The sequence below is a fragment of the Spinacia oleracea genome, chromosome 3, assembly GCF_020520425.1.
Source record: "Spinacia oleracea cultivar Varoflay chromosome 3, BTI_SOV_V1, whole genome shotgun sequence".
NCBI classification, from domain to species: Eukaryota; Viridiplantae; Streptophyta; class Magnoliopsida; order Caryophyllales; family Amaranthaceae; genus Spinacia; species Spinacia oleracea.
Genome location: NC_079489.1, coordinates 114043600 through 114055138, shown reverse-complemented (window position 1 = coordinate 114055138; position 11539 = coordinate 114043600). Strand labels below are relative to the sequence as shown.

General features: G+C 35.1%; 1 protein-coding gene across 1 annotated transcript; it reads right to left on the bottom strand.

The window, feature by feature from the left end:
• Window positions 1-501: 501 nt before the first annotated feature.
• On the bottom strand, window positions 502-3088 carry LOC130469978 (protein FAR1-RELATED SEQUENCE 6-like). The gene is made up of 5 exons (XM_056839528.1): window positions 2994-3088; window positions 2441-2833; window positions 1149-2073; window positions 723-803; window positions 502-633 (listed from the first exon to the last, which is right to left on the bottom strand). Exons 1-5 carry the CDS (start codon window positions 3086-3088, stop codon window positions 502-504), a joined length of 1626 nt encoding a protein of 541 aa, XP_056695506.1.
• Between the last annotated feature and the right edge of the window lie 8451 nt (window positions 3089-11539).

Genomic DNA, 11539 nt, shown 5'->3' with positions numbered 1-11539 from the left:
TGCTTTGTTAGTAGGAATGAACGATGTTAATTTTTTTTCCGGAATCATGTATTATGTATTGTCATTTATGCAATACGTGTTAATCGTTCTTTGTTGATTAGTTTGATTTATGAGATTCGGATTCGAATTCCATTTATTGGACAATATATGTATATTACTTCCACATATATTAAGGCCCAACTTTTTAGGCCCAAGATCTGGGTTTTATCTAATTCCCAAACATTATCAATTCTAAATAACTAATGTTGGTTGCCCCACAAACTATAGGGCCCAATAAAACTTAATTTCACATGGACATCTTGCCCAATATTCAATGGCTTTGAACTAACATCCAAAACAACGGCAAAACATCACGAAATTGTCCAAAAACCACGGCCTTGAATATCATTTAGGAATGAATGCAAAACATTTTGATAATTGTAATCAATATTGGCTCAATAAGTTGAACGTGTATATCTAACAGTGGTATCTGGCTTCAGACCATCCAATGTAATTGCATATCTAACTGTGACTACTGCCTTCACACCATCCAATGTTATTGCGGCTCAATAGAAGATCATCATCAGAAACCACAGATATAGTCGCCGTATTTGGTGTATTCCCAAGCACTTCATTGGATGGGTGTCTAAACACCTGAACAAAGTATCCAGATTAGTACTAATAATGAATAAACTTTTAACATTTTTATCTTATTATCAATTTCCCGAACAATGATAAAATACCTTTAACTTCCCGACGCTAGCTTCTGTTGAAGGTCCATCTACTCCGTCATCGACCGAACCCAACGCATCCTTATTGATCACCTAAATTATAGATAGGTTACATCATTATTGATCACCTAAATTATAGATAGGTGTGTATATTCCTTTTTCAGTTACTTCATACTTCAAATGGTTGTATAAAATATTTAACACATATATCAATACAGTGGTACTAGAATAGAAACAAACCTTGGTGGCTTCCTTTCTTTTTGGCTTCCAATTGTTATTCTCACCTAGAGCCTTGTGTCTTAAGATAATAGGCCTCCCGCGTTACTTCTTGCTCCTACTCGTGGGATTCTTAATATTTCCCTCTGCCGTGTCCACTTCATATTGGTATTGCATTGATTCCAATGGCAATAACATATGATTATTTTTCACAATCTTCACCCGTTCCCTAACCGCGATTTCTAGCACTCGCAATTCATTCACAACAAACTGCATAGTTTGTTCATCGACACTTGCTTCCTCACAAATAGGTTCAAATTCAAGCATTATCTTATCAAACCTTTTAGCAACTTCCGTCTTTGTCGGATCATAGGAACCAACCGTAACATGCATATGCTTCCGATACACATCCTTCCGCCATCGCCGAAGGATGTATTTGTCAGGAATATTAACCACAGAGTTTGTTTCAAAGACCCGAATACAGTGCCTACACAGAATACCCCTAGTCTCGAACAACTTACATACACAAGATATTTCCATTGGACTCGTTCCAAACTTCACTACGTAGAATTTCTTGTATTTCGTCAATACCTCTTCACTTTTGCCTTTAACAATGATCCACACACGGTCTTCCATCAAGTATTCAAAGTGTTTATCCGAAATCTGTTTCTCCTCCTTCACAACACAATAGAGAAGCCTCTCACATTCTCTCTGCACATCTCTAAACTTGTTGTCCGTGTATATCTTCTGGAATACACTCTCAATGTGGAATCCAGTAACCAGTTTACGAATATACTTCGCACAATTTGCGTCCGCATTTTTCTCATCACTACACCTTTTATTCATAGCAGCACAATATTTTTTGGGAAACTCAAACAACTTTGTGCCTCTCTCCAAAAAACCATCGAAAAACGAATTTATTGACTCTACCCGCTGCGTTGTCTTCATGCCGGCCCAGAAATAATTGTTTAAAAACGCAGGCACCCACATCTTCCTGTCCTTAAACATGTCACCCAGCCAATCCTTACTCTTAGTATGCTCTTCAACATTAAATTCAACTAACATATCATCCCACCTACTCTCAAACTCCTCTACGGATAGGCTCTCATACACCACCTCTGTCATCACCTCTTTTAACTCTGCATACCTAAACAAATCCATAAAATAGTCAGCATCAAAGAAGTACATTAGAATTTATAACACATTCTATTATTAGTATAACATATTTTCCTAACACTTTGTTTTGTTCTCAAGTATTATCTTACTTTCATTAACATCTCCCTAAGAAAACTTTTTAAAACGTTTATTATTTCATCCTTACTACTATCATAAGGTAAAAAATTACTATCTGCCAACTTGTTTTACAATTTTTGTTTTACTATTAAGTACTATCTTTCACTATTTACTGTCTACCTGCACTACATATTTGCCTGCATTACATATTTATGATAAATGATATCGATATTTTAAAACTAAACTTTAACAAAAATGACGTACGGGAAGGTTAAGCTTACCTAGTATGAGTACCGAGCTTGGCTGGGATTTTGTTCATTATATGCCATAGACACCAACGATGTCGAGTTTCAGGCATTACTACTTCCAAAGGACGTCTCATAGCCGGTGCCTGGTCATTTAGGATAGCAACAGGACATCTACCCCCCATGCATATGCGCCACTGCCTAAACAACCATGTAAAACTTTCAGCATCTTCATGGGACATCAATGCACAACCAAGCAACAATGACTGGCCGTGATGATTCACTCCGACAAAATTAGCAAAAGGGAGCTCATATGAGTTGGTTAGGTATGTAGCATCAAAGCATACTACCCCCCCAAAGTCATCAAAGGCAACACGACTCCTTGCATCAACCCACATAATGTCCTTTAGACGACCTTCCTTGTCAAGTCTGTGGGCATGGAAGAATTTATCGTTGTCCTTTTGCAAACCCCTCAAAATAGGCCATCATGGCATTCGCATCCCCACCTTCCATTTTCAACCTTCGTTCAGTGTGTACTATGTGTGACATGTCTTTTTCAGTTAGGATTACGTTTTCAATGCCACCAAACCGTTCAGCAAGATTAGCCCTTACCTGTGAGATCGGGGCACCACAATCATAACTTGTTATTAATCTTCCCCTAAAATGGTCTGTCACATTGGCCATTCTGTACTCTTTCACTCCCTTCCACTTGCTGGGAATTGGCTGGTGGTTAACATGTCTAATACGACTTTTCTAACTACCCACTCACCATCCCCATTTACACTAGCTCTCAACATTGCAAGACAATCGCACTTCTTTGACTTCCTTGTCCTCTTTGACGGTGGCTCAGGTATTGCACTACTCCCCAACTCCATATTATTTGCTCTCTTCTTCGCCTCCCTCCTCTCTCTCATATCTGGGGGACCATAGCACTCACACCTCCATGTGGCAGCAGTCAGTTGTTTGTTTTTATTCGTCGTACCTTGTGGCCTACACACACCAAATCCCTGCTGTTTACCATATCTCTTATAGTAATCCTCAACATCCGCCCAAGTTCCAAAAATTAGGCCTACTGTGGGGGGGGGGGGGGGTACAAGTTCCTCGTTTGTGATTTTAGAAAGGATACCACCGCTCTTCACATGCTCAGGAGTGAAACATATTCCATCTTCCTCTGTAATAGTGGTATTATTCCTCCTTGGAGGAGTCACGTTGGAGGATTGTATAGAAGAACCACCAATTAACGTGGTGGAACAACTCTGAGGGCTAAGACAAAATAAATTAACGTCTAGGTTGCTATTATGTGTATTACGGAGTGGAGTGACAAAGGATGAATTTTGGTCTACGTTGCCATTGTGTGTACTAAGGTTTGGGGTGACAAAGGACAGGTCAGAACTACCAACACAAGATCCAAGTGGAGATTGAAGACCATAACTTTCAATAACACCCTTTCCACACCGCGATCCATGAATAACACCAATATGCTCCTGGGAGGCTACAACAACATCACCCGATTCAAGAGGCATTTGTTGAAGATCATGTACATGATCATTATTATTGTTCACATACTTATCAACCCCGATTACAACCTGTAATAAGTGAATTACACAAGTTTAAATCAAAGCAATATGCTTTACTACCATCATATTACCGTAATTATTCACTTATTCACATCAATTCCTTAATTCATTACAAAATCTTAAATTTTTTTTTTTAGATAACAACATTTTTTTATTATGGATTTTACAGCTTTCCATTCATTGGCATTATACAGCTTTCCATTCAAGGCTAAACAACATGATATCATTTTATTATTATTCTTATTTTAAATAAAATGATTAATATAATCCTTATTTTAACATTTCCATTAAAATTTAAATTTTCCTGATTTTATATTAAATTCCTTAATTCATTCATGGCCTTTAATTTTATTATTACTTTATCTTTTATTTTTTATTATTTATAATTATATATAAGAATTAAGCTTATTTCAAATAAAGTGATTATATAACCCTAAGTTTGACATTTCCTTTAATTTTAACATTAACACACAATGAAATTTCTTACATTAGTCCTATTGTTAAAAAATTTCTCACCGATTCATTTTATAATAAATAAACTTTTTCATCTTTAATGTTATTATTACTTTATTTTTTATTTATTCATCATTTTAATTTTTATTAACTTTTATGGATAATTCCAAAATTAATAAGGGTCCCTTTCCTTTAGTATTCATCATCTCCTACTCCAACCCAACCCCACACACAGCTTTACAAGGGGCTTTACATAGGATTCCAAAGTTAATAAGGGTCCCTTTACAAATGCTATAAAATTAAACAAACAACACAGAATCACCACAAAACAAGGGTACAACATAACAAGCAGCAATCATCAAAGATACCATGAACATCTAATTCTCGAAATATATAACATTTTTACCTCTTCTGAAACAAGATCCGCCATTTTCATACAATCCACCTTCAATATCCACTTCTAATTAGGAGAAATAGCAGGGGGGCGGCGCAAAAATATAAATTTTCAGATTGATTTTTGCTGCTACAGGAACCCTAATTTTTTTGGGGTACATAATTTCAGAAGTTTCCCCAATTCAATTTTGGAATGAAGGTAAAAAACATTTGAAATTCAAATGGGGACGGTAGATGAAACTCTGACAAACGAGGATGAACAGCAACAAAACGGCGGTTAACTCACTTAACTTCCGTCTACAAACGCCCTTCAAATCACTTTTTTCCTTTGTCTTTTATTTTTCAGCATTATCCTACCTGTCTCCCTTTTCTTTCCAATTATACCCCCGGATTAACGCTGCTGGTTAATCTTTAAGATTGATTGGGGGGGCCTCCTATCTTCTCAATCCCTAAACAAAAAGAACCGTTCTTCTTTTTTCTGGAAAACAAAAACATTCTTCAATTCTCATTTCTCTTCCCCCAGCCGACCTCCATGAGAAAAGTTTCTACATTGAATCCTTTGGTTCATGGACATCGTTCAATGTATGACAATGATTTCTGAAGGCAGGCTTGGTTTTTCACGTTCTTTCTTCTACTTTGATTGATAAACGAAACCCTAATTCTCATCGAAACCCAATTTCTCAACAAACCCTAATTCATTATGAACGAATGCTACCGATGAGAAACTCGATGGTAATTCAATTGATTTTTCTTTGTGGTCTTTTTTCCTTCGGTTGTAGAACTTTTCAACAACTGTTTCTTGTTGCAGTTTAGCAACGGTGTTCTTGGATTCTATCCGACTACTTGTATTAGTCTAGCGGCGGTGTTCTTGACTTGATTCCCGAAACCACTTCTTCCCTTACACTCTTCCAATTCAAATTGGTATTTTTCTAGTTTATAATTTTTGGAATTGCATCAACTTATTTGTAATTGCATCTTTAAGTGACAAGTTTTCTTTTTCTCATTCTTTAATAAATATTGACTTTGTGTACGTAGATGACGATTCTTTTGTATCTGGAGTGTGATAGGATTGGAATTTTATTGTGTAGTATTTAGATTAAAGGTCTGATTTGTTTTAGTTTTTATAATTATGCAGTTTTAAACAAATCTGCTTCAGTCCTGTGTAAGTTTGTGTTTTGGTCTCACTATTATTAATATAGTTTTGGTGCTAGTGTGAAACTGTGGTTACATTTCCTTTCCTAAGTTTGAGTGATTTCAAATCTCTAATCTAAATTCATGTCGCCTTGGTACTATTTTCACTTTAATGATTTATTTATGGTACTCGGAAAATCATCCTCTGTTATTCCATTGTTTATTACGTTGTTGGACTGAGATGATTCGAGTTTGAGTTGCACTTCCGCTATCATGATTCTTGTGCTAGCTTAGCTAGAGCTTGTTCTTGTATTATTTTTTTGTTAACAATGATATTATATATGGCACAATATATGTTTGGTAGAGTATGAGACGTGTATGCTTATTCTTATAATTTTGACGACCTTGTGTGTCTAATGTTAAGGAGAGGGGATTAATTATAGTAAATGTTCTAAACTAGAAATTGAGGACCAACCATTTTAATGCAATTCATTAGTGGCTATGGGTAGTAAACGTGGTATAATAAAGAAATCCAGATTTCTGATTGTGAAAAATAGTGTGTTTACGAATTAATAAAAACTTTGAAGCTTGACCATTGGTGATATATAGATGTGTACACTTGATATTTTTGTTACTTAAGGTTGTAATGTCCCGTGTTTGGCTCATATATCCTCATATAACCAAAATCCATGTGCCTTTTTCTTATTTACTGACATATTACACATATTGCCAAAAAGTACCTATATAATACACTTGCTGGTTTCATTTTCCCCTTGAAATCTTTGAAGTTTTAACAAAAAAAAAGAAGACAAGGCAATTTGAGAACAGGGGATAGGCAACTTATTAACATAGATAACAAAACCAACGTAATTAGAAAACCCGTCTTTCTTAATTTTTTATCATTTATTTAAGCATGATAGTTTCTCAAGGAGCCATTGTTGATTACTCTAGAAAGAACATTTAGTTAAAGCTATCAATGTCTTGTACAAACTTGTCAATTCAAAAAATCTCTAACCAGCTTTGAGAAACTTCTTTAGATTTGAAACTTCTTTTGAGAACATCCTTTGTATTTGCAATGTCTTTTGCCTACATGACCGTGATGCACTCCTATTGACAGGCTTAAGTCGTATCACCTTATCAAAAATAAACCTAAGTCCACTAGCTAGGTAGCAAGGGAAGTCAGGATCGAATCCACAGGGAAACAGGCGTTCTTTCTACTATTAATCAATTAATCTAGACTATTGGGAACAAGAGTTTGGTTGATGGTTTGCTAAGACTACGGCGATAATTAAACAATTAAGAATCAAATATTAAAGAATCTAGGGCATAGGTTCACCAACAAATAACAATCCAGGACGATAAAAAATCACGATAATCAACAAAGTAATTAATTAGACTAGCATGCTCTCTCGAATCGATACTAATCATAGACTTAGAATTAACGGGCTCTCGCTACGTATTAACTCTAATTCCACCTATTGTCACAAGCCTAAATATCAAATTGCATCTCTCGAATCTTAACTTGATGCATGACTATCACAATTAAACCTGCGCAAATCTAATTGCATAGTGAAATAAACCAATCAATAGGAATCAATTACAATGCCAACAATCACAATTATTCAATCATCCCTTCATATTACTCATGGATCCCCAACCCTAGAAATTAGACTACTCAAGCATATTAACAATAAAAAAAGGCAATTAACATGATTGGAAACATGATTAAAGCAAGACAAAGAATTAAAATGAGAAGCAATACCTAATTGAAGAACAATGGAAATTGAAAGCTTGAATTTTTATTGAAAATTAAACTAAGTGTTTTGCATGAATTTAGAGAGAAAACTAAAGCTTAAGGAAAATAAACTAAGGTTCAATACTAGAATAAAGGTACCTCTAAAAATAACTAAGGCTAGTTTATATAGTTTGACAAAATAAAGCCTAAAAACGGAAAAGTAAACACGCGAAAAACTGCAGAGGTTGACGTCGCCCGATCGGACGGTTTGAGAAAAGCTTAGAACAGCTCCCAGGCGGCAGCCCGATCCGGACCGGGCGAAGTGCGCCTAATTGGGCGCGCACGGAGGACTTTAATTCCTTCTTCTTTCCGCCCGATTGTCGCGTTTCGCCCTCAGCTGCTCACAGGGCGATTTGCAATCATCAACATCCTTCGCCCATATCACCGAGTCTAACTCCTGGGGCTCAACCATAAGCATCTAGGCTCCCAAAAGTCGACGATAATGGTCCCGAACTTCCTCGGGCTCGTGTAGTGGCCTAAATCACCATGAAACGAGTCTAAAAAGACCAAATTCTCACTAATCAAACCTGAAACTCAAGGCACACTCAATAACACATATTAGTACTAAAAACGGCTCCTAAGAGCTCATTTGACGCATAAAAGTACTAAGGGACGTGGGTAAAACTCTATATAAAACACACGTATCACCTATCCATTCCAAAACATGTAAAATATGGGGGGGGGGGGGTGGGGAAGTCACCGCTCTATTCCAACTTTAATGATGATATATCTTTTAGATGGTTGTGGCTGATTCGGGTAAATTCATGCTTCCTTTAGCTGAAACTTGTGCAAGTCTGATTGAATCAGTTCAAAATAAAGGTGGATACAAATGTATTCTGGTTTATTTGGAAAAAAACGAACATATTACTCCATGCAGCTGTGAATTTATATGCCTCTTCTTTGACTGATGAAACTAAACTATCCAGGTCTCATCAGTTTTTAAGGTATATCTACTACTCCTATATTTTCCTCCCTCCCAAATTAAGCATATGTGGTTCTTAATCATAAAAATCTATATTTATCCATCTGAAATTTTGGTGATTTTGCCCCTTTTGTTCTTGCCAAGGCTATTAGATTGATTTTCAAAGACCTCTGGGTTTCATGTATGTGTGGCTATGATAGACCAATTTATACAGGAAATGATCTTTGTACAGTTAGACCTCTGGGTTTCCATGTATGTGTGGATTTTGTTCCCATGCATGTTGACCATATGGTCTCCTTTTTTTCTTGTCTCATCATCTAAACTAATATCCAGTTTTACTTATGTTGATATGTGCTTCTAACTATAATTTCTACGAGATCTTATTCTGGTAATTCATTTGCAAAAGTTCTGGAGAAATCAGTCTGAGGTTTTTCTAGAAGAGATATTAAGTAACCGAAGTAGAGATTTTGGACATGGACTCGTTGTAGTGACTGGAAGACGAGATTTAAATTGAGAACATTAAGATGATCGAGAAGTCTGCTGAAAAACTTGATGACGGAGGTATTTGAAAATAGTAATTTAAAATTGCTTTTGTTAATTATTATACATAGTTATAGTGTTATGAGTTCGATTCAATTGTATTTTATACTTGTCGTTGTTCTCAATTTCATTTCCCCTCTAGAGTTTAATATGTGACATTATTTTGTTTGTTGTCACATAACTTACATGTATAGTTGGAGCTACACTTGCTGCTATTAATCCTCATAATGGTGTTTGTAGACTACTTGATCAAGTTTTTTTGTACGTCTTCTGTTATCAATTTTTATCGACTTATGTTTTGTCCTCTATGTTAAATACTACATCTCTAGTTTGAAAGGGATAGGTGTAGCTGCAATTTCTGAATGGAAAGATTTGAAATTCATAAACTTATTGTCATTTTTAAGGAATTTTAAAATAGATATCACTACCAGACTATCTACAAGAAGACAGTAAGTTGCAGTAGCTGGAACTCAGTACGGAATATTGAATAACAAAAGTCTTTTGTATACTTGACACTAAAATAATAATAATAATAAAAAAACTATAGTTGTGATCAGATACATGCTACCAGGTACGCATTATTATTTGCTAAACCAGTTTCTTAAGGCTCTTTAATTATTATTTGCTCATTCCTTAAAAAATAAATTGCTCAGAATCGAGTCTCTTACTAAGTCAAGCTTTTATGATTTATTGTTTTGTAGAGTACTTTAATTTGATGTGAAAGAGGAAGGCGGAAGAAGATCAAATAAACACTAAAGTGTTACAAGACAGGTAAATAAAAAAATAAAAGCTATGCATGCAACTTCTTAAAAATCTTCGAAGAACTGATCCATAATTTGACCGAATTGATTGTGCAATTTTCAAAGAACTGGTCTATAATTTGCCCAAATAATTTCTTGTACTTGTTTCTTTAATGGTACTTTTAATTTCTCAACCCCCCCCCCCCCCTTGATTTTAGGGTTTGTGAATTGGTTAATGTTATTAGATTTCTATTCGATTGGTTGATCAGAAAGAAAGGTTTTATTGATGTTTTAAGGAAAAATTACTGATGACTTGGATTGTATTGTGAGCCAAAGCCTATAAATGCTTCAGAAATATGATTGGAATACTTCTAATAATTTTGTAAAGTAATTAGGTAATAGTTGTTCATACACTTCCTCTATAATCTTCAATTTTTTTTTATCCACTTTGTATAGAAATAAGAATAAGGTTAGTGATAGACTACATGTTATTCGGTTGTTTTAAGATTTTGTAAACCTACTTAAAATTTAATTGATTTATGAAACTAGCTTGTAGGGTATGCCAGAAGCATCAAATGAAGACGAGGAAAATTAATGAAGGTAGGTACGACGAGGAAACGAATAAGAAAATGTCTAATGGCATACCAGTAGCTATAAGATAAGGCTTACAACCAATTGTAGTTCTTATGGTTTGTTTTTGGCTGAGTTTGGTTTTGTAGGACTCTAAGTTTTTTGGTTTGGGTTTGTTGGTTGATGTGGTAATCCTTCCTAAGCCTCACATGTACATACATTTGTTTGGTTACGTATTAATATTGTGCTTGTAAAAAAAAAGTATCTACTTTGTAATATTTGAAGTAATATTTGAAGTTGTGGCGTAGAGTCTTTTGGACAATATGTATATTGAAGAAGTATATGTAGTAATATGATTTTTGAAACTGTTATGAGTTATATTTATTTATTTATATATTTATTTATTTATTTATTTTTGTAGTAAAAGTCGATTTGAGATAAATAGTAGGTTGGTAATAATCAATACCAACGGACAATAGTGTGTTGGTGAAAGTTTTCCAAATGGTAATTATATGTGTTGGTAAAACCTATGCCAACATTTCATTAACTGTTGGTATAAGTATTACCAACACAAGTTGCAACAATGAATTATTGTTGGTAAAAATGATCAAATACCAACAGATTTTGATTATCCGTTGGTAATACTTTTAGCAACGGAGTTTTTACCAACAGTCTGCCAACACTTTTTTATCTGTTGGTAAAGGCTTTTACCAACAAATAATTGGATTTTACCAACAAATGTAGTCCTGTTGTAAAAGGTCGTTTTTCTTGTATCTTTAACGGTGTTTGCGAGTTGGGCAAGTTGGGTCTCAATAATTTTCAAGTGAGTATTGGATTGCTTAAATCCATCCACAAATTCCACATTCTTCTTTGCTTGCTCCCCCACAAAAGACTCCATAAGAGCTTCAAGATTAGACTTGGGAGAGGAGAGTGGTGGAGATGCATTGTTAAATCCGGATGAAGTTGGTGAAAGTTTTCCAAATGGTAATTATATGTGTTGGTAAAACCTATGCC